Source organism: Cyprinodon variegatus, unplaced genomic scaffold, assembly GCF_000732505.1.
Source record: "Cyprinodon variegatus isolate N-32 unplaced genomic scaffold, C_variegatus-1.0 Scaffold70, whole genome shotgun sequence".
Lineage (NCBI taxonomy): Eukaryota > Metazoa > Chordata > Actinopteri > Cyprinodontiformes > Cyprinodontidae > Cyprinodon > Cyprinodon variegatus.
In genome coordinates this window covers 524,152-548,734 of record NW_015150523.1, presented here as the reverse complement: position 1 = coordinate 548,734, position 24,583 = coordinate 524,152, and the positions used below count along the sequence as shown (strand labels likewise).

General features: G+C 36.9%; 1 protein-coding gene across 1 annotated transcript in view; it reads left to right on the top strand.

The window, feature by feature from the left end:
• Positions 1-3,640: 3,640 nt before the first annotated feature.
• Positions 3,641-24,583, top strand: part of capza2 (capping protein (actin filament) muscle Z-line, alpha 2) — a 30,878-nt gene continuing 9,935 nt past the window's right edge. The window contains exons 1-4 of the mRNA XM_015372225.1: positions 3,641-3,672; positions 4,634-4,736; positions 22,249-22,312; positions 24,494-24,545. Coding sequence (XP_015227711.1) covers positions 3,641-3,672; positions 4,634-4,736; positions 22,249-22,312; positions 24,494-24,545 — 251 coding nt within the window. The remainder of the gene's footprint in view (positions 3,673-4,633; positions 4,737-22,248; positions 22,313-24,493; positions 24,546-24,583) is intronic.

Genomic DNA, 24,583 nt, shown 5'->3' with positions numbered 1-24,583 from the left:
AAATAACTCATCGTGCCATTGCAAAAAAGATACAGAGTTAGACCATTCTTAATCTATAAACCTTTCATCATTCTGCACCTTTAATGCTCGGCTGCTTTTGTGTCTTTTCAGGCTTGTGGAGAAGTATTGTCTGATGGAGAGCAGTGTAATGAGTATCCAGGGTGACTAACTGGTGGCAAAGCAAGTCACAGAGGAGAGAAACTGTATTCTCAAAGCTCCAGTTCGCTGCCATAGGGGATGAGTAGCTCAGGTATCCCATAAAAGACTCCACTGCAGGTGGATGCAGCTCTGGGCAAATGAAAGGGTTTATTATTCAATGTCTCAGTTTGATCTATCTTTAGGTCATCATCTTGGAAATAAAGTAATGCTGCATGGCTCATTTTGGCGGGAAGGCAGAGCTGACTCATTACCTTCAAGGAGGCTGTTTTCACCAAGCAGGGATAATATTTAATATCATCACTGTTTAGTAGAAGTAATATGAGCAGCAATATGAAAGGATCCCCCACAAGCACAGACCTGGAATGTTTGCCTCATACAAACAACTTTACTCCACAACAGAGACTCCTTTCCTGATGATCTCACAATCCTGTTGCCTTTTTATCATTTGCTTAATAAACCTTTTAAGGAAACTCCTTTGTGCCCATGATTGTGCCTGCTTAATTGTCAAATCTGTTCTGTGATATTGATTCCCAGAACTATATCTGAAAAACAGAAAAGGGGGGGGGGGGGATTTAGAGACAACAACATTTCTATTGCTCATCAAGGAGGATGCAATCGATTGTTTTTCCTTAGAAAAGGTTTAACTAGTCTAACTGAATTAAAAGTCTGATTGAATTGTCTCTGTAAAGTACCTTGAGATTACATGTGTTGTGAATTTGAGCTTAAACTGAGATGAATTGTCTTGCAATGGTTACAACACTTATTGCAATGATCCCAAAACTGGAAAGTTACTCAAAATCCAGTCAAGTTCGGCTGCAGTGCTAGATGTGCAAGTACCAGAGGTGTGTAGTAGCTAGTTTTAAGTCGCATTTACGCTGTCGCATTTAATTGAGTAACCTTTTGAAAATAAATTACTTTTAGGAGTAGCTTTAAAGCATTGTACTTTTACTTGAGTAGAAATATGAAAGTATAACTACTCTTGAGTAAAATTTCTGGCTTCCAGCTTGTTTTAAACAGATAAGCACCATTAAGAGAGAGTATTTATTTGTGCTAAAGGCTTAATGGTCAAATGTTATTTTCCATCTGCTGAGTCTGCCGCATCATTTGGAGGTTGAGTAAAAATACTGTAAACATCATACTCTAATAAAACATATTCCTATGTACTCCATCTAATGATTTTGTAAGTTTTATAACTCAAAACATTCACATTCTATACCTATTTTTTTGTGTAATTACTTTGTGTTATATGTTATACTGCAATCAGTTGTTACAGTTACTCACTACTTGAGTAGCTTTTTGCCAAATACTTTTGCTTGAGTTATTTATTTAAAGGCTTTACTACAGTAAAAACATGATCTACTGTTACGTAAGTACCAATTTTGGGTACTCTACCCACCTTTGGCAAGTACTGGGGCACGTAATGATTCCATGGATGAAGGTGATTTTTACACATTTTATTACTGTGGAACTGACTGATGTGGGAATGAGGGGTTGCTAGATTATTATGATGTCAATTTCTTTCAAGAAAAGTTTTATAAATAGTTAAAATGTCTGTGCTCTTAAAAATCAGTTTTTCAAACTGGTTTTTAGTTTGTCATGATTATCTCAATTGGCTTTGTTTGCTATGTTAATTGGTGATGTTTGAAGAAAAAAACAAAAAACAAATTTAATTGTGTTATTTTGGGTTGTCTATATTGTTGGATAATAATTTTATCTCTCTTTTCAGAGAGAGTAAAATTCCAACTCAGTTGTTAATCAGGTTTAATAGTATATACATATTTTGAATAATACACTCATTCAGACAAAATACAAAAGCTGCTTTGAAAATAAACAGATTTATCGCATGTTGCTGACATCCTAGGGATGGGGTCGCTTGCAATGGTTGGCTTTTTTTAATGAACATTGTGAAAAATCTTTTACAGGTTACCTTATTTAAAGGGTATATAGATGTAAATTTAATATATAAATAATTGGTTGGTTTAAGCCAAATTATCTCAATGTAACTGAGAGTAGAGAAAAAAAGTGTTCCCACTCTCCCCTAATTTTTTCACTAGATTACCACTAGAAGTCCCAGAGAATTCCAGTTTTCCTGCAAGCCCCCCTCCCCTCTTCAGGGTTGTGCGTTCACTCTACCTTGCTAACTGTTCCTATTGTAATGCAAATAACCTGTGATCTGACCACATATCACTACATGATACCATTACATGAGACTGGATAAAGAATGAAACACACTGGCATCAGAACAAGAGCATGTTCCAAGGATTTTTCATTACCTGCCCCTGCAACATCAGACCTTTTTGCAGCAATATCTTGATAAGTCATATCTAAATCTTTTCTTTAGGCAAACCTATTGAACAACCAGATATCATAGGGGTCCTAGTTCCTAAGCTGAGAATAGGTTATAACCATGCTTTTCCAACAAGGCAAGGCAGAGCCTATTTATATTGTCCATTCACCAACAGACTCATTTATATTGCAAAGCTCACTATGTGAAAGAAAGAACAACTTAGAGAATAATTGTATTTTGTCTTGTATCGCCTTTTCATGTTATTCAACATTTCAGCTTAGAGAATGACAAACAGTATGATTTCATTATAGCAGTAAAATTTATTTCACCCAAGGAAAAGCACTAAATATGAAGCTACAATTGTCCCATTTAGCAGTTTTTACAAACCCAAGGTGAGTCCTTCCTGCATTTGTGACAGTTATACTTTGTGCAGTGCACACAACGAAAGTGCTGTGGTTTCTGTTGCAGAGATTGCACACCTGGCCTGCTTATAATAACAATGAAAGAATCTCAAAAAATAGAGTTTAGCACATATTCTGAAAGTAAGAGTTTTAGTATGAACTAGGTGAGGTTATCTATGTGTGCTACAGGTTTGGGGGCATTACAATGATCTATAGTGTAATTATTGGCTATTATGTGCTTATAATAGCAATGTTTGGGGGCACTACCATGATCTATAGTGTAATTATTGGCTATTATATCTTATAATAACAAAGTTGTTGTTCGCAATAACAGATGAATACCATCCTCAGTAAAATTCTTTTTTAACAGTGAAATCTAGGTATTATAAGCTGTGTTATTTCGCCACCTAGCGGTGAATGATGTAACTCAAACTCTGAGCCATGATCTGTGGACTGCAGGCTCTTTACAATATAAACTACAGTACATAAGAATCAGTTCTACTAAGTTTTTGTGCAAAAAAAAGAAAAAAAAAGAAAAGAAAAATAACTTTACGTCGGATTTTATAGCATGGAGGAAATAGTAAAAATATATAAGCTTTTAAGGAATTTAAAAGAAATGAAATGAACAGAGAATGAGAACACAAACTTTACATTTATTTCAACTTAGATTTTCAATAAAAATATAAATATCAAAATATATATATCAAAAATATAAATACTTAAAACTCTATTTCCAAATTTTACTTCTGCTGTTAGAAACTTAGACATTTACCAAAGTCCCATTTAGAACAAGATGGATCATATAAAGAGCTCTACAACTGGCAGGTTGGCTAAAACTTCAGATTACAGAATAAATACATTTGAGCAAAGTTATTTTGTTTTAAAAGTTTATTCTGTGAAACCATTTAAATAAGTAAAATAAAATCCCATTTAGATATCAGGATACAATGCACATGTGAAGAACTAAAAAAAATAGTGAATGAGAATTTTTAAATAATCTCAATCTAAACAATGGACTATAAATATTTTAGTTGTTGATCTTAAGTGTTCTTTTATTCAGGGCTGAGCTTCAGTCTGTGAAATCCTGTTTTATCTGCTGAACCAGAAATGTTGTGATGATGATTGTAGTGGTGATTGTTTGTCAAACCAAACATCCAATAAAGTTCCAATAAGCCACTATAGGCACTGGGGTCACGTTTTCTTGACGCAGGCAAAAGAAGTTGAAGTCCAAAGACTCCTAGATGACCTGCAGAGACACATCAGTTTCTCTTTACCCCATAAAACACAAAAATTATTTCTGCTTTAATTCTGTACTTATCATCTTTAATGTTAGTATATTGATGTGCATAATTAACCACAGTGTTTTTGTTGTCAAGTAATTGTTAATATATGAAAAATGTAAATGTTTGAATATTCCAATTAAGAGTATTACTGTTGCCACCATCTATATTAGAGGGAAATAAATGGTAGGGGTGGCCACAGGGGTGGTTGGCTAAGGGTGGCCATGGCCACCCCTGGCCCCCCATCTAGCTCCACCCCTGGGTAAAGATGACAAAAGCTTTAATGACCCTCTAGGGATTGCGTCAAACATAACAGCATATTCTTTAGGGGTAACAGGAAATTGGAAGAGTGACATAGTCAGAATAAGACAATAAATGACCATTTGGATTTAGTAATTGGCTTACAAGTAATATTTCCCTATCAAACAATTTTCTATAAAAGATTGTCTTATTTTTGTATTTAATGTCTTCACTATTCCAGATAGATGATGAGCGCGAGCCTTCAGCCGGGAAGCCGCCCATGCGCTGACGTCACGAGGCTCTGACAAGCTGGTGGTGCCGGAAGAAAAGATGGCGGATCATGAGGAGCAGCTATCCGACGAGGAGAAGGTAATATTGTGTTAAAGGACGGGTTAATAGTCTAAGAGGAAAACGGACAGTTTCAGCTTATAATCGTGTTTCTTAGAAACTTTTTGCGTGAACCTTAGCGTCGAACGGCATGACGGACTTTGGAGAATAAACTCGGGCCGCAGAGCGGCCGCTACTGCTGCTGCTTCTGCTTTATTATTTTTAGCTCAACTTCCGCTCGTTTGCGAATCTCTTACAGGGGGGCTCCATGTACGGTCCTGACTCAAAATAGGAACCGTCAACATATTAGAAATTCACCTGAGCTCGGTTTCTGCTCGGTGGGCCCTCCGGTGGCCCTCCGGGTTCTCTGGTTCCTGCTGTTGTGGAAGTTTTGCTAGCTTGGTTCGGTCATGTAGCCTAGCTGCGCCCTGCTAATAGAGAGCCTGACTTCCTAATAAACACGCCCTACCCTTTTTATCACCGCTTTTCTTCAAGAAAGAAATTCAAAGTGATGCACTGCTGGGTAGTTTTGTTTAAAACATAATGTTTGTAGACTTATAGGAAAGCTGCCGGGTGTGGTTTACCGAGAGGAAGCAAGCAGAAGTAAGAAGTGCTCAGAAATCATCACACCATCATCAGTGAAGTTTAACGTCTGTGCTGCACTCCTCCTTTTTTAGGCATAATTTTCACTCTTTCGTGTTCTGTTTAAAATTCAACGGTTTAAATACAATAAATTGTCTCTACAGTTTAAACCATATAAAATATTTTAACAACAGTTTAATTTGGTGTTTTAAATATCCAGATATATTTCGTTTAGGTAAGTACATGTATCGCCTAGTTTGCACTTCCTCACAATACAGAATTATACATAGTCTGTGTCTAGTTTTGGTTTCATGCAACATCATTTAAAATGGGCTAAAAGTTGTCTTTATTCAACCTATCTGTGGAAAATTGCTACATTTACTGTAAATGGAAGGAACAGCTTTCTGAATGATATTAAAGATGAATTTTTAACATATTTCAACAATAAACAAAAAAAAAGGAAAATGGAAGCATGATTGCAAGTATTCTGTTATGACTAATTTCTCCATTCTGAGATCAATAAAGTCAATCAATAAAAGTCCTAGGCAAAAAAAAAAGGGACACAAAATGAACTTAAAACTAAGATTAAGACAATAAATCACAAGATGGTCAAGTTATAATCAATGCATCAAAATTAATAAAAACATATCTGGGCATTCAGGTGGATTAATTATCCACCAAACTGATGCGCTAAATAGTTTGACATGAAAAAATTGCTGTGTGAATATAAGTTCTGCAGCTAACATTAATTTAGTCAGATAATGTTTTCATTAATGGCTAAATGATTTTGTTATAAGTGCAACATCGTTCACAAATACGGAGGATCATATTTCTTTTTTGAGGGCAGGTTTCAAATGTTGTCACTGCGTCTGTGGATGGAAAACTAAACTCAGCTTCAAATTCATCAGTTTGTTTGTTTTTCATTTAAAAAAGATGATTCAATGAGGCATAAACTGATTTATTTTTATTCCTTTTTGAATTCCTTTTTTTTTCATGATGGATGCCTGAAGATTTTTTTGTGTATGCAAATTTATGTGGATTTAGCATAAGCAACATTAACAGTTAGTCATGGTTCGTTTATCGTTCCTCAGGCTTTCATACAAAAGATACCGCCTGCAGGTGAGTGTGTGATTGTAGGAATAAAAACAGGAGAAGTAGTCTGGTAAGCTAATGTTAGCATTCTTCCAGAAGCAGGACCAAAGTCTTGCTCTTTGGGGCGTTTCCCACAAGAAATAGAAAAACAAGCCGCTCCACGGATTTTCCAGCAGGTTTTAACTGAAAACCAACACAAACATTGTGGAAAAGGTTTTATATCTGAGCAATGAGTCGTTTAAAAAATGAACAGACACAAAGTCAGGACTTTTTTCAACAAACTCTGGTCAGAAAAAAAACAAACAAGACTCACTTGTTTTTAAGACTCATGTGTTAGTATGTTTTTCTAAACCTTTCATGTGCTGAATAGATTTACCCGTATTTGTTAATGTATCGTTAGCTTCTTCAATACATATTCTTGTTTTAAACGCATAAAGAAAATCTGCCTATTTACTCCTTTTATTAATTGCTAAACTATAGTTGGAGCACTGGACCACAGGTGAACTAGAACCATAGATCTACAGATAAGCCAACCCGTCCTTCCATACCAGTAGATCATCTTGCTTGTTGAATCATAGACGAAACTCTGACTGGGGGATTTATGTGTCCCTCCCCACTCTGATTCCTTCCCAGTTCATACAGAGGTGTCCGTGGTGCCTGAAAGTGTTTTGTTAGCCAGCTTTTGTTTAACCAAATTTAAACAGGGAACTGTTTCAATGTGGAACCGTGTGGTTCTTTTAGGCCAGTCAAAACAAGCCTAGTTTGGGTTTATGCTCAAGCTTTTTGGTCTGTTATCGAAGTGGACTCCTTTTGAAACCTGCTTCTAAAGTTGATCCATTTCGTTTGCTTTCATCTTTACACTGAAGTTTTGGGCAGTTTGTTGGATTTTGTATAGATGTCACCTTAGTTTGTGTCTGTAACAGCAAATGATCTAGACATTGAATACTCTAATTAGCAAATCCTATTTTCCAACGTTGAACTAAAAGTTAGCCAGGTTGGATTTAAAGGTCCAAGTTCTGACAGAATGAAATGCAACCAAAATGCTTTCATTTGCTTTAATGTCTACCAAAGAATTATGCGGTTCACACTGAAGCTGGTTTTTGTAACTGGAGGGAACGATGTACTTGTTTTCCTGATGTAGAGGGTGGCTTGGGGTCTCTTTGACACAAATGATGCGGTTCTAGCGAGGTGAAATGAGAGTGCAGCTGCACCTGTAAAGGTCATTCAGCGAAAGTCGAAGGAAGTTGAACTTTTGAGTATTTTCAAATTTATGCAAACCAATCAGAGACTAGATTTGGGGGTGGAGGATTTAAAGCAGCCCAAAGTCTTTTTTTTTTTTTATACCTAGTTTGTACTCAGTGGGAACAAACCTTCAAAAAGGAAGCAAATATCAATATGCTAAAACTTTATTTACTGTTTTTTTTTGTTTTTTTTTTGCTTTGCGTTTTATATTGTAAGTAGTTAATTCCTAAAATTATTTGAGAAAACATGGGTTCTTTTTCTTTGGTAAATGTATTTTCTTATCGTTCGGCTGCTCTTTCTTATTTTGCTGGTGTGTTTGTAACTCAATATAAGGTTTAGGAAGGTTTTCAGTCGAGCTTTAACCATCTGACAGGTGGCTGTCATTCACCTCAACTGTACTGTGATACATGTCGTAGTTCGTTTCCTCTCCGTATCCAAGGTGTCATGTACCTTGGAGCCGAAAAGCCCAGATGAACGAATGACATGGACAACCAGTCGTTTCTGATAACTATTTATTCATAGTAGTGGACTGTTGGTTTGAAAACCTTCTCGATTGGAAGTGGCTTCATGTTTTCTGTTGTCTCTGGTGTTTTCTCCCCCTTCACTCTAAGGATGTCTGATCTTACAGTTATTTTAGACGTGCTGCAGACTTCTCTTAGCCTGACGTAGTCCGACTCAATTGTAGTCAGAATATGAGTCTGATACTGCTCCATAGAGCTGTGATTATGGGGCGTGTTTTGAACGAACCAGGAAAAAAAATGCCTCTGCACTCAATTGGATAGATCTACAACCAATAAGAGCAACGGAGTGCGTGACGTATGTTAAGCGAGGCATAGTTGTTGTCCACAAAAATCAAAGCGTGCAGTTTCACGCCTATAATAAGAAGATGAGACTTGATCGCGTTTCTCTGTTCCTCTTTTAAAATTAATTTGCTGTCGATATCTTCTAGAACAGACCTAATAGCATACTCACCTAAACTCTCCAGCGGCAGCCATTATTGTTGTCACCCAAGCGCGCATTGGTCACGTGGTTGATTATGTTACTGTTGGTCATCTGTCCATCATCGTATAAAGCCCGCCCTGACAATTTGATTGGATCGCCTGACAGTGGGCGATAATACTCGCGCTACTATGGAGCAGAGCTAGACCGAACTTCCCGAACTCAAACTTTGTGGGCCGCACTAAGTTTGGAATGGCACCCAGGCTAGACTTCTCTATGAGAACCGGAAAAATATATTTGTAGTTACTTTTACACACCACAGTACATGCGCGTCTAGGCTTTTTTTTGTTTGTTTTTTTAGCTTGTCCACTCCATGCCCATCCACACCCAGGAAACAGTCGGCCATATTGGCACTGACTTTGTTTTAGGTTTAGTAAGCAGTTTGAATTTTTTTATGTTTAACTTCTTAACCAACTGATCTTCCTTATTTTCCTCTATTTTTCCCTTTTTGTATGTGTTTTAGACATTTTACAGCTAATCCAGCATCTAGTGTAGTGCTAACACAATTAACCTGATTAATGGTGACTAATCAGTTACTGAAATAATCTTAAGCTGATTTGTAAATCGAATCCTTACCTAGAGTAATTGTTCCGTAAAGTTTAAAAACAATCCACTGGACTTTGTTTCCAAGATTTGAAGACGTTTCGCTACCCCTCCAGGAAGCTTTCTCAATTTAAATATCTGAGCAGAGTAATTGTGCATAGTAGGTATAGGTATCAATTTAAGTTTTAAGAATCAGAATCAGATTTTAAATTAAGTTAGATTAATTAAATTAAAGCATTCTTATCTATTACCAGAATGATGACTATACAGTTATGCAACATGTTTATAATGAAATATTTTCATTGTCAGCACATTAGTGAGGTAATAGTAGGTAGCTATTAGCACAATGTAAAATGCGTTTTTTTTATTTTAACTTTGTTTTTTCGAATTGATCTCCAAGAATTTATTTCAGAGTCGATTCAGAATTGGACAAATTTTTTGTTTTTTTTTTTGTTTTTTTAAGGATAGGTCATTATATTTCTTTAGCTCATAGAAATGGTGTGCTAAGCATGGTTTACTGAAAACGTGACCTACTCTGCAAATATAAACTTTTAGAAACATACTGTATACAGTTTTTTCTTCTTATATTAAATGTGTTGAGTTTATACTATATGGGTTTGTTGTTTATAGATAATCTAAATTGAGGTTCATAAATTCAAATTGATGGAAACATTGAATCTGCTTCAAAGGTTTGAGGATTTCCTTTGGGCAACTCTAAAAATTTCTCAAAGAGGAAGACTTGCTTTTTTTATTTACGATGAAGCTGTCTGCTCAGCTTAAAATTTGTAGAAAAGATCTGAAAAGTGGGTGCCGGACTTTAGAAATGACTACATCAGACGGAACTTGCCTGCTGCAAATGCTCATGAAAAGCTCTTTGAATGCTTTGAGCAGCAGCCTGTCAGCTTCCTGATTGCAGTAAGGAAACCACACAGTATTACAGGAAACTGTTACTCAATCTGCTGTGTTCATATTCTGTCATCTGTGATTACCACCTAAGGCAGGTGTCAAAAATAAAGGTTTTTATTTGTTAGAGATCAATTACAGCGTTGTTGTTTACGGTTATTCTTATACAGACTTTAATAGTCGAGTTTATAAAAACTTTACAGACCATTAAACCTCCCACTTAAATCCTAAAGCATTTACAGTTGGTTACATCTAGTTAAGCTAGCTAAGAAAGGTTTGGCAGAATTTTTTTTGTTATATATAAATTCTTGATTTATAATTTTATAATTTGAGAAGTTAGTCAGGATATTTATTTGACTTTTAGTTGATCATAGAAGACCTTTATGTACTTTAAACAGGGAAGCAGGAAATACCCAATAAACTGTCAATTCAAGCTCACTAATTGTTCTCTAGAATGAGGAAATTAACTGAAAAGCTTGAAGGGACATACGACTTATTTAACTGAGGGACTTTTGAGTGTGCGCAGTAGTAGGACACCAACTAAACAGGCTGCTCTGATTTTTCTGTAAGAGAACTATCTTCTGTTCAGGAAACTGAAGGCCATCCCTTTTTCAGCAGGAGGAATATCTGCTGGTGCTACTTACGCTACGTTCACACTGCAGGGCTTGATGCTCAATTCGGATTTTATTTTAGAAAAAAATCAGATTTCTTTTGCGTTGCCGTTAACATTTCCAAATATATGCAAATTGTATGTGATCTCCTGTGTGAACTGCATTCATACAACCCAAGTGTCCCGCATGTGCAGTAGAGGACGCAATGACGTCACAAGCACTGTGTTTACGGAAACATAGATGGTAGTGCTGGAGCGCATCTAGCGATCTTTCCCAACCTTAAAAACTAAATCTTTCCAAGATGGTTAAACATAAATACCAATCTCCGCATTATCGTCCACCATTTTTGTTGTTTTTCTTGCCACTTCTGTATAGCAAGAAGCAGAAGAATGACCACTGTCAGGTATTAATGACACTCAGGTCAGAAGAATGCGACTTCGCTGTTCAGACACAGCTTGCATTTGAAAAGATCAGATACGTATCGTATTTAGGAGCACATAGCCACGTGGCCCGGGTCGCATTGGGAAAAAAAAAGGATTTGTGTTGTTCAGACTGTCATGAAAAGATCAGATCCAGGTCGCATATGGGCAAAAAAAAATCTGATTTAGGTCACTTCAGGCTGCGATGTGAACGTAGCTGGGCATGGGACGCAGTCTACCACCTGCACTGGTTTACATGCTGCATTGGGTCCTTAGCTGAACTTAGCTACTGCTCCAACAAGCCAAACCATACAAGATGGCTTTCCTCACTATAGAGACAAGTTTTAAGGGGCGCCCCTTCCCCTCTAAAAGATCCTAGTCTCCACGGACCGACTCCTATATAATTAAAAATAGCTATTTCTAAGGCAAAGCAAACCTCAAGATTTTGACTTTCGGTTTATAGGTGATAATAAATAACAAGCATAATATATTACATTTTTTCAGTACTGTACCTTTAAACACTGATGTCTGTCTTTGTCAAATCAGGTTCAAAAGCAATTTAAAGAAATAAACCATTAGATATATTTAGATGCATTTTTCAATAAGAATGTACAACCTCTCACTTCTCCTATCTGGCTAAATTTATATTAAACATATATTGTAGACGTAAAAAACATTTTTTATCATCTAACAAGCTGTAAGCCCATCACTGAATAACATAATGTTGCTCCAGTACTGTTGTAAAGAACATGTTTCATAAATTGAAATGTGAAAAAAAATACAATACTGAAATGAGTAAAAAGAAAAAGCTTTTGAGTGTAAATTTGCTGTTTTCTGATTTAAATATTGAAAATCAGATTTATTTATTTTTTTAAATAATTGAAATATTTTTTTTTTCGTAAAACTTAGTTTTTAATCTAAAAATTTCTTTCGAATTTAATTTCAAGTAATCCCAATCTGAAAAGATACGATTTGTAAAACTCAAAATATGAAATCTGTAAAAATTGAATAAAAATATGAGGAAACGGCAAAGTTACTCTCAAAACCTTATATTTGTACTTAAAACACTTTTAAGTTTCCTTTCTGAATTGCTATTTTCTTTCTAATTTTTTTTTTTAATGTACAATCATGGTCTTTGCTTCCTTCAACAATGGAACAAAATTCACTCCATAAATCCATCCGTTTCTTTAGCTTTCAGTGTAGGAGCTCCATCTCCTCCTGGGACTCTGAATTCTTTAGACTTTATATTATTGTAACTGGATGTGTCTTAATGGCTAATAAGATTTTTTGTTTCAGTATAATAAGAACCTCATTGGTCCATCTATCGCTGTCGCACACAGTTTGAAATCAAAGCAGCATCGAAGCCCAACAAATCAGAACAGGCTCTACTCGTGTCAGGTTTCTCCTTCGCTAACCAACCCCACTAACCAGTTTGTAAACCGATACCATCTGTACAGGGCTGCTGGTCTTAATATTGGCTGTCTTAGTCTATTAGATGCGTTTTTTTTTTTCAGTGTAACTTTCAATCACAATTATTCGTTCTTTAACAGACTTCTGAATGGTTTATTTGTTGGAGGTAAAGCTTGTTGGGAACCTAGTCAAACTTTCAGTTAGCTTGTGTTATCGTTATCAAAGCACTTTGCTGCACAAGTTTCCTTCTTTAGATCTAATAACAAGTTGGAGGCAGTCAGTGCTTCCTGCCTTAAACTGAAGAATGCAGCTCTAGAGGAGTCTGTCTGTACCTGCCTACAGCGCAGCAGACTGCATTCACATATTTTGCAACAGCTTAAACACCTTGGTTGGTTAGAGAACAGAGTTGTTTCTCTTCTGTTTTTAAGAATCCAGACCTTCTGACTCAAAGAAATAACAAGATTCATTGCTGTATGATTTAAATATGCATACATCACAGAACCCATATATTTATTGCCTCTTATAATGGCCCTTCTGTTTTATTGTTTAATTAAAATCACGTTAACATAAATCTATTTGTATTTTAGAAAGTCTTAACTCCACCAGAAAGGCATTTTAAAGAACAGATAAAAATGATATCGGAGGTTAATGGCCTGATTGATGCTTGGGATACAGTAACATCTGCACTCAGCTAGTGTGTTTAATAAAGAGAAACTGAGACGATCCAAAGTTTTGGGTGAGAAAAAGACAGTGTAATGGGTGTGGATCATTTTTTATTGTTCAATTAAGAAAAAAAGGTTGTTTTCCTCTTTAATGCAAAGTGTTTGTATATTTTTGATAGTTTTGGCATAAGGGGGAGTAGCGGCCTAGTGGTGAGGGCATAGAGCTTGGAATCCTTAGGTTGTGAATTCGAAACCCACTCCACAGACTACCACTCTGGGGTCCCTGAACAAGACACTTAACCCCCGATTGTTCCCTGGGCGCCCCACGATGGCAGCCAACTGCTCCCCAAGGTGATGGGTTAAGTATAGAGGTAATTTTCTCCAATTTGAGATCAATAAAGTTCAATAAAATAAGAAATATTAATGCTGATTGTGTTGCTCTTTCAGCCAGTGGCTTGTAATAGTTTGTATATCTCCATTTTGCAATTAATGGACAACAATTATGCTCTATCAAGATCATGTTAGATTATCTTTTCTGACCAAATTTAATTTCTTGCTTGCGGCAGCAGGTATACGATTTACACTTTATATTGTTTGTACTCTTTTTATTCTTGCAACCAATAACACAACAGGAAGCCATTTTAAGCTCCTTGTGTAGCCGACCCTGTGTTTTGTTCAATGCCCACATCCAGTTGTTGGCTTGTTTAGCTTCCAGCTAAGGGTAATATTCTAATTTTTTTGACTAGATATTTATCTAAGACAATTAAGATCCCCGTTGAAGTGGTTACTCTTTGAATAAACCTCTCCTAGCCTTTGAGCAAGTCAAAATAACATGCTGTGGTGACTCCCGAGTGCGGGAGCAGCTGAGAGGAATAAAGGGCTGGTTATACTCCTGCAGCAGTGTGTTGCAGTGAGCTTTTTGCAGATATTTTTGATTTATGCCCAATATTGAAGCGTGGTCTGTACTATGTTATTGCACGCACCAACGCAGGAGGCACAATCACAAAGTAGTTGTGGGCCTAGATATGGCCGAGGTGGTGAGGAAGTGGGGGCAAGTTTGTCCGGCAACGGAGAGCCATGAGGGCAAAAGATAGTGGGGATCCAGGTGGAAAAAGGGTCCCAGCGTTCTCGCGGTCTCCCGCTCTTCTAGCTGGTCCAACTTCACGTGTCGTCTTCCGCAATGGCGTTCTTACAAACAAAACAAGCGGGTAAGGTACCGAACAGGAAATACGCATAGTGTAGCGCAAATGTAGATTTGACCAATCAGAGGGCTCGTGTCTTTGGTCACCTACAATTTGGGAGAAGAGCTGCAGAGTGTCTGAGGAAGGGGCGGGGGCACATTTGCGTTCACTGCGACACGCAGACGGCCTGCTTTCTGAGCATAATACATAACGTAAATACTTAGTCTTGATAAATAGAACTTGACCAAAATTGAGTGCCTCTTTTTAAATATATTTAAATTGTGATTATGTTGCAGATGCAATTATTTGCCTTGCCCTAGAAAGGACACACGTTTATTTTAGATGTTTTATCTTCATCTTGGTTGGTTTTAGCATCAAGGATACTAAACAATTATTAAATGAATTTCATCCATAGTGAGCAGCACAGCGGACAAGTATAGCTGGGAGCAGCGTTTGGTAACATGAGCTGGAATACACAGTGAGAACAGAGACCAGATGGTGTCTAGGCTTAGAGAGCTTGAAGACCCAAGAACCGCACACCTCTTTTACAGCATTTTGTCGTCTACTTCAGAAACCCTGTTGGAGCTCAGCTCCAAATATTTCACCTGAATAAATTCCTGGTAGTTCTGTCCTCAGCCCAGCAGACATGAGACCTATTTAAAAACCAGACTTAATGTGTTAACACTGAGCAAACTGGATATGATTGGGAGACGTTGCGTGGCCACAGCAGTAGATTAACATAACTTGCTGTGGTGATTCCCGAGTACACGATCAGCTGAGAGGAATAAAGGGCTGGTTATACTCCTGCAGCAGTGTGATTAAAAGACAGATTAGACATTAAGGTGATGGACTGTAAGTCACCCAGGTTAAGGTCTTTATCATTGGATTCAGATCCTAAAAAGAGCGGGAGGAAGATGACGGAACAGAGTCAGAGCAGAAGCTTTCATGATGAGCTAAAAGGGAACCAGAAGCAGGATTTGGTCAAAGCAGAGCCTGCACTGCTGGTTTTCCCCTGGAAATTATCGACTGCTGGATATTTCTGTAGGTTATCTTGGGTCAGTAGAGCTAAAACAGTGGATCTGTTTTGCTAAACAATCACAAACTTATGATCAGAGATCTTCTCAGTTTTATTATCCTTAGCCATGAAAAAAACGCTGATCAGAATTGGGGGCTGATTCAGATCAGTCCTTTTAATGAAGCTTTGCTCATCTTGGACTGATTTCTGCTGCTGTTACTCTATAGGATGTATGAAAAAAAAAACTGTGAAGTAAAGTAAAAATATTTTTTTATACATATATATAAATACACACACACATTTATCATGAAATATAGAAATGTTGAATAAAATAAATGCACAATTGATGTGCCATTAATTAACTAAATGTATAATTTATTAAATACATCATTAAGTAATTGAATATTATTATTAAATCAACCATAAAATAAGTAAATGTACCGTAGAATAATTAAGTATTCCTTTTATTTAATACATCATTAAGTTATTGGAATAGTTTAGTTAAATGGACCCTATAATAAGTACAGTGGGATAATTTAGCGTGCCTTTTATTTGTTTAATTAAGCATTAAACAATCAAATTTACCATTACATTATAAAAATGTATTCAAGTATTAAATGTTGTGTTGAATAATTAGATATACATTTTAAATTATGATGGTAAAAGTTGCATTTAATTTTTGTTAAATTAATTCACATATATTTCATTATTTTATTCTTTCTTTATTTTATTGTGCAGTGAACTCATCATGAAATCATTTAATCTGTCAGCTTCACTCATTGATCTCAGGTGGCGGAACCAGAATAGCTTCCACAGAATCCCTGTAATCTAATTGGCTACTTCTCATTGAATAAGACAAGGTGACTTCTTCTGTATTTTCGTTACATTCAAGATAATATTATCACTGGAAATGGTGGAAATAACTTCAGACTGCAGCCTCTATATCTAGTTCATCTTCTAATTATTTAACTGTATATTTACTATAGTTTTATTCTTTACTTTTTTACTTTACTCTTATACTTTTCCTACCAATTTATTTTTAGGTTTAAATGTGAGTAAGCCCTGCTCTCAACATTAGTAAACACCAAAAATGGCCGTGCACTTCCTTTCTTCACCTTATATCAAACACCTCCATTTTGCTGTTGACATGTGATGACGGGTTTCCTTCCATTAGTAACTGTACGTCCACCAAACAGCGTTATCATGGTTGCCTGGTGAGGGTTTCATTTCCATAAAGACCAGCGGTAAAAGTCTGTAAGGCTATGGAAATAATTAAAAGTTTTTTTTTAAGGTCTAATAGCTCAGATTCGAGTCAATCCACTTTAAAAACTCACAAGCCCAGTAGCTCATGGGACAGCAGTGAACAACGCTGAAAATGGGTCTCGTAGCACCAGAGGTCGGTTGCAGCAGATAATTACTTTACATGAGGTGGTGTTATCACACATGCTGCACCAGTGTCTGCTGCTTTAGAAAAGACCCGGCTTCTCAGTTGTTCATCAGGTCATAACACACAAAAATGTGCCTTAATAGTAACAGCTCCTGAAAATGATGACAGGTTTCTAAGTGTTGGATTCTTAATTGTAAGTCAGAAAAGCACATTTTGTTGGAGGTTTTTTAACTGAACTGAAATTGGAAATAACACTGTGATATATTAATAGTATATATATATAGAGCTGTCTTTTATGCAAAAGCTAGTTTTTATTTTAACCAGTTAACTAATATGCCATATTTTTATTTAGCGCACCTCTGAAACAAACTGGTTCATTTCCCCACTTTAGAGCGGTGGTCGGTGTTGATTTAAAAAAGCAATCGCAGTCGGGTGCAGATCTGAGTGGCCGTATTAGGATCTGTTTCTGAAGGACTGTTAAATCAACTTTCCAGTTCTGAACGATTTCTCAAACAAATTCCTAAAAATAGATTTACGATTTTACCCGCTATGCTGTAAATTATTCAGGCTACACTGAGATTAGGCATTTTTCTTTATTTTTATGAGCATATTGGCCATTTGACTGACATCTGGACTCCCTCCCTCAGGGTTCTGTCCAGCACATTTAATAGCAACCACTGGTTACACTGAAAGTTGTCAAAATCACACCTAATTCATGTTGATGCCCTGAAGTTGAATTAGCTTAACGGCTGTGGATGCAGTGTTTTTGCACACGCTTACCCCCGTATTTGCACATAAACGTAAGAAAAGCATTTTAAAAAGTCAGACTCATCCCGAGTGTGCTTGCAGGCAGCTGAACACGTGCTCCCACCCCGTCATCATTGTGCCAGAGTGTACCATAAACACTGGATTGATTCTTCAAACGATACCCAGCCCTAGTTTTTGTGGTGGTGGTCTCTGAAGGCTTCTAAAGGAACTCTGGAGTGGTTCCATAATCACATCCCAAGCTTGATCCGAAGGCTAGCTCAGAATACAGCACCCGTTTCCTGTATTTGCATCGGTTCTCCTGGTAGTGGGTTCTGTTTGGTTTGAGTTTTAAATTGTGAAAACCCACCAGAGAAAGTAAGCAAAACTCATCAGCCTATCTGCAAAGTAAGCCAACTACAGAGTCCAGTCGTTCTATTGTCAGTGGCGTCAGATGAGGGAGTTTGCCCTGCAACCTGAGAGTTTCGGTTCAGCTTTCAGTGACATTGTGTCCTTGAGCAAGACACTTCACCCGGATTGCAACCTAATGGAGGTCAGAGGGCCCGGTGGTGCCAGTGACCAGGTTAGCTGTGGCTACAACATAACTTTCCACCATTAGTGTGTGTGATGTGCTTGAATGACTGAATGCAGTTTAAAGCTCTTTGTTCAAGTCCTCTGACTTGAAAAGTGCTATACAGTACAGGCTATTTACCATATTGTTGTTATAATCTTTTGAAGCATCCGTGCTTTAACAAACCTTAATTAAACGACTAATTTTCCCATGTCTCTCCTTAGGGAGGTCATTCCTATGTTTTGTTTTTAACAAAATAGAAAAAGCCTTTTTATTTCTTTCCCTTTAACTTCTGCAATAGTTGCTCTGAGTTTCATCTGAGCTTTTAGAAATAGCTGCTTTTTTTTTTTTTTAGGCTTTTCTAAATATTAAAACACTTTGTATTTTTGACATCAATGACTTTATTCCATTTTATTTATGAGATTTATTTAGCCTTCAGTTTCCTTTAAATGTGAACATAACAGGCCCAGAAAGCATTTCTGCTTAGCATACATCCGCAGCACCACCTAATTATTAACATAATGGATTTTTTAAATGTCTTGCAGTGCAGCCAACATTACGTAGTTCATACTAATCTTACGTCCTGCAAACTGCAGGACGTCTGCAGTTTGCAGACGTCCTGCAAACTGCAGGAGTTAACTGAAGAGTTTAACTTTTCTTATACAAACTGAGTTGGATATTCTGGATGATTTGACATTTACATTGGACTTCTCATACACTGAAGGAAAGATGTTTATAAAACTATTAATTTTTTATTCTTCTTCACTTTGATAAATCTTACAGTTCTCTGTTGTTTCTAAGTTGACCATCTGCTGTAAGAAATTACTTTCAAAAATCCATTAAGTCATATAAGATGTTAAAATTATTTTGTTTTTTGTTGCATGATATATTTTATACTGCCATGCTACCCCCATTGTCCCCAAAGCATGATGCATCCATCCCCATGCATAACAGTTGAAATGCTATTCTTCAGCTTTTACTCATCCTTCTTCCTCATCCGACCACTGCGAGTTGAGCTTGTACCAAAAAACTTGTTTTCTGGATATTTTCAGAGACTCTGTCTCAGTTAAAGTACATAAGAACAAACCAAAAGCTCTTTTCCCTCCCAAACAACAGTTTTGAAATATTGATAAAGTAGCTTCCAGTATGTGATGCAAATAGGAAAATGATCATTTCATCAGTGATTCTCACACATCCCTCTCCTTTTTTACCATCTGTAACAGCAGATTTTCTTTAGGAATATCGTGAGGAAAATGGTCTATACCAGGGGAAACCAAATATAACTCAGCGGGGTATGAATAAAGAAAATCAACAACCAGTTAAGGTCCGGAGACATTTTTAATTATAATCCGTTACTTTATACAGAATTTAACACTGAAATAAATAAAATGAGGTGTTTATGCATTCATGTTATACATTAAATTTTTAAATAAAAATCTGTTTTTTGTTGCTTAATGAGAGAAGTGGGCTTCTGGTCTATACTTTTTCACCCTGCCTGTTACAAATAACATGGAATGATGTGTGAATCACCCAAAGCCACTGAAGATAACTGTGATAAAGGCTACAGAGCAAGAACAGAAAGATTGATAACTATTAATAAAAATGGATGCAAAATGTCTGGATTTCTAAATGAAAGTCAGTGAATGTAATCACATTTCAGATTTTTATTTGTCCCTTCTCAACTGAGATACACATGAGATCAGCTGTTTAATCTGCGATAAAACTGGTTTAGAAGATACAATTTCACAGATCACATGAATGCATCTCAAATTTACGAGAATAAATCCAAAACCCTGTTGAAGCCGCTCCACTCCCCTCCTAACAACTGCATGGAAGTAATGCAGCTGAATATTGTTGGTCAGCTAACATAAAAAAAACAGAAAAACCCAACAATATACATTTGCCCGGGATATTAAAATGCTGCATCGCAGCATATGGTTAAATCTGCATTTCTGTTTTGAGTTAGTAAACAACTTTCTGGTTCTCTACTGCCACCACCTGGTAAGGAGTGTCACAGTTTCAGAGGGTTTGTTGATTTACTCTTGTAATAAAACCTGTAAACTGTTTTCTTACAGATAAAACGGCTAATAAATAAGAGCAAATGCAAACCTTAAATTCATTCATGCTTCTGACCTACATTTCCAAACTCGGATATCTACATTTTTATCGCCACTTATCATATCGTGCAGTAAAGACTGGAACCTTGTTCTTCGAAAGGGGAAAAAAAAAATCTGCCTACGTTTTTCTTGATGCTTTGTGACCAGAAGTAACCATATGGTTTCTAGGGGCAAAGAGGGTTATTTTTTTAAGGTCTGAAGTATTATTATTTTAATGCAAATTATACAGAAATCTAAACAGTAACATATAAAAATAGAATTAGTCTCCATTTCCTGCCAAATCAGTATTCTACCCAGATACAGCTATTCCGTATCCATTATTCTTATTGGATTATAATCCCAAACAAACATGCCTGCAGGTTTCCACCATTTTTTTCATCCACCCAATATTAGAAACTCCTGATTTCTTCTTTGATTGGATGCTGGTAATATTATTAGGACCACAATGATTACACACAGAGCAGATGTGGACCTCCCTTGGTGCCTCATTGCTCTTAGCATCGCTCATTAGCAGGAATCAATCTGCAACTCTGTGGGAGCAACTGTGTACACACACACTGTTAATAAAGGCCCATGAGAAAAGCACACTAACTCGCTTTAAAGCATATAAACTGTAACACATACACACACATTAACAAGTTTTGTGTCAAAGGAACCAGCTGCACCAGTAGAACCCGGCTGCTCCGCTGTCCCCTGCTACTGATAGAGTGGCAAAGATGCAGAGCCAGGGGAACCATGCGCTCTACAGGCCTCAGCACGGTTCATTTCCTTATATGGTTGTAAACCAAGCAGGGGATGGAGGGAGGGGCCGCCGTCTGGCTGTCAGTTGGACATGTGACCTGGAAACAGGAAGCGTGGGGCAGCAGAAGAGAAGAGAAGTAGTCAGGACTGCAGGGTATCACTCCACCCTGTGAACCTGCAGCACTGATACCGCACCCCCTCTGTTGGCTGCACCGTGTCATGTAGACATCATGAGCTCACAGCTTTCAGTCGCTGTTTTTGGGTCAATACAGAAGCTTCAAAGGGGGGGAAGTTTCATCAGAAATTTTAAACAGTGTTTTTATTTTGGAGCATTTCGTCTGAGTTCCTTTTATCACAGTTATGGACATATAAGGTTTTAATGCTCTTAAACCTAGTTTGTTCTTTTTATTTTGTTTTTAAAGCTTTAGTAATCACCATAATTAGGATTTATCTTTATTTTTTTGACTTCAGTGTTTAATTTTTTTCATTGATAGTATTAACAGTTCATAATTATTTTATCAGTCATTAATTTGTCCCTCCATGATCTTTGCAACCATTTTCTACACCAAAGTATTGAAACCCTAAATAAATGTTATCTTTTCACTCTAAAACTTCAAACTTTAATGCATTTTATATGGATTTTATGAAAGATCAAAGCAGTTTTTAATTTAAGATAAGGGGTAACTTTTTGTAAAAGATCTTGTCCAAGCCAAAACATTGATCACAGACCATGTAGGGGAAGCAGAGAAAATCTGCAAAGTGCTGCAGAAGAGACGTTTGTTTTTGTTGCTCCACAAAGCCCAGGAAAGTGGGTTTTAAAAATGGAAGATTAGAAAGTCTGCTTCATGTGTTAAACTGGACCAGTATGAAAAAAAATCTTGATAAACCAATTTTGCCACTGTGATTTTAGTTGGCTTTTCCTTTACACTGATGACAAGAATGTCAATTTTTCAGTCCGGGTTTTATTTATTTTTTTTCATCACTTTGATTTTGCTCGTCCATCATTACAGGACTTTACTGTAACCTTTGTATGGAAAAAGTGTTAAATGCTTCCTGCATCCATGAATCTGCAACTCTGCCTCCACCATCAGGCTGGAGGGAGAAATTTAGCATCTTCCTCAAATATTATACCGATTTAAAAATAGCGTTTTGTTAAATTGCAATTATGCTGCAAACGTAATAAATTGCCCCGCCCTAGTAAGAGATAAGAGTCACCGTCCAAATCTGACATACCATAAATTCTGCATAATCTGTTAATTTCCAAACCAAAATGTATACTTTTCCAGAGGAAACCAGAGATTTGGTCTTAACTCTTGGTTATTTTTTTGCTTGCAGGTACGCATAGCAGCTAACTTTGTCATCCATGCTCCGCCAGGAGAGTTTAACGAAGTTTTCAACGGTGAGTATAGTGAATATTTTCCCTTTAGAAATATGGATAATTGTTTTTACAGGTCTCTGTCACGATGATGACTTTCTCTTCTTTGTTAAATGTGTCAAAACTGATTAAAATGGTTAAAACTGCTGGATATGATAAAACTGGTGACATGGAGCTGAATTCCTCACTGAGCTTTAGTCAGCTGAACTTATCACAGACACTACAAACATGCAGGAAGGAATATGATGTTTTGTCATTTTTTTACATATATGGAGTAAATTCTGTTGCACAATTGTTGCAAAGAATATGTTTTATAATTTGGAAATTAAAAGTAAAAAAATTGCATTCCGGAATTGAACTTAAAAAAATATATAGTCAAGAAGAGAACAGCTTTGCTGGATTCTTAGATTTTGTTTTGTCAGATATATTCTTTAATATATTATTTAAAGTATTCTATTTAGATATATTTTTTTCAAACATTTTTCTTTTAGCTCTAATAAAAAAAAAATTAACAGATTTTATATTTTCTTTTTTTGTCTCTCTTTCAGTTTGAGTTTTAGGAAACACATTCTTTTTAAATAGCTTTTTCCAGATCTTATTCACTTAGAAAGTACGAGGCTGCAGACATATAGCTGTCAAACATCGCAGTACTTCACTGATCACTTCTTCCCTGTTCTGTCTTTTCACTCTGAGGCTTTTTTTTAAAAGCCGTAGGCAGCAGAAGTCATTTCTTCCAATCTGATTCTGAAAGGCAGCACTGATGTTCAGCAGATAAGCAAACACGGCGACACGTTGCTGCTCGCAGGACTAACCTCGTCACTTTGTGCTTTTACGCTCTCACAGTTATACTGGAAACCGGATAGATGATAGATTTCAGATCTCAGTTTCCTCAAGATTACCGGGCTTTCAGACATCGTAGCCCAGATTACAGAACCAGGGGGACGTTGTTTATAGGTTGCTGCATTGGATCAGCGGTCTCTAAGACATTTCTGGGGTATCCCACAGTGTCTTTGGTCTAATCCTGTTTGGATTCCAGCAGAGCCGTTGTGCAGCAGGTTGTTATCTGCATCTGATTCTGCTGGTTTCTCCGCTTAGACATGTCCATGTTCGTCCGCCAGACTGAGCGTCTGCAGCTGCCTTTGCTCTGGGGTGGGCATCCAAAACATGAGAAGAGGAAATTAAAATAGCATTCACAGAAGCTGCTTTTTGCCGCAACATTGGAATAGAGGATCTCGGAAAGAAAACCGATCCAATAATCCACTTCTATAAAGTTTATAAAAATGCATTTATTTATCTGCTAAACTGTTATGTAATAAGATGTTTTTGTTGTTCATATACCTCTGTATAATTATTTTTAAATCTTTCTTGATTAAATAGATTTAATAGATATTTTAAGGGGGTCGTCAGATGGTCATTTGTCATTTAAAATATAACCTGGGAACCGGTGCAAACAAATGTCCCATAGTTCCCGGTGACTTTCATCACATTGCTTTAAACTGAGCTGACGTTCGTAATATTTGCTTTGCCGTTATTAAAACGTTTATTTTTTATTTTTTAGTGACTTTCCAAATGTAGATTCCTTCTAAAATTAGGCATTTCACTCACTGTTTGGTTCCTTAACCAATTATTTGATTAAAAAGGTAAAAAGGTATTTCTTCATAAATTCAAAGAATCTTTTCGGGTAACTGGATTCCTTATTTAATTAATTTTTTTTCTTAGTTCTGCTTTTATTTCATAGGAATCTGTATAATGGCTCCAGGTGGCCAAGTATTCTGCAGTTTCATTAGGCGTGGAGTTTTTTTTCCATTGTCAGATAACAACCTGGAGCTTTCTTTGATCTTTTGGAGTTGCCGTAAAAGAAATCAATATAAAAATCCTTTCTGGGTCTTTGGGAACCACGGCGACCCGCTTTAGAGCAGCAAGGTTCAGATGCTTCATCCTGCAGAACACAGGCTGGCACCGCTTAAGGGTAGAGCCTGTGTTTTGGCATGACAGGGGGGCTTACGATCCCAGCTCAAACAGCAATACCCCCCCAAATACCCTGCCCACTTTGATCTCCTGTTAATCTTTTAGCCTTTTCCACTGAGCATGTTAGTCTGCTTCTGGCAGCCTTTGATGGAAATCCACCTGCACTTGTTGCCTTCACCTTTTCTCCCTCGTGCTTTTTACTGTCCTCACTTACCCTCTCTCCATTTTTCTCCTCAGATGTGCGATTGCTGCTCAACAATGACAATCTTCTCAGGGAGGGTGCAGCACAGTAAGTCTCCTCTCATTTTTACTGTCATTACTAAAACG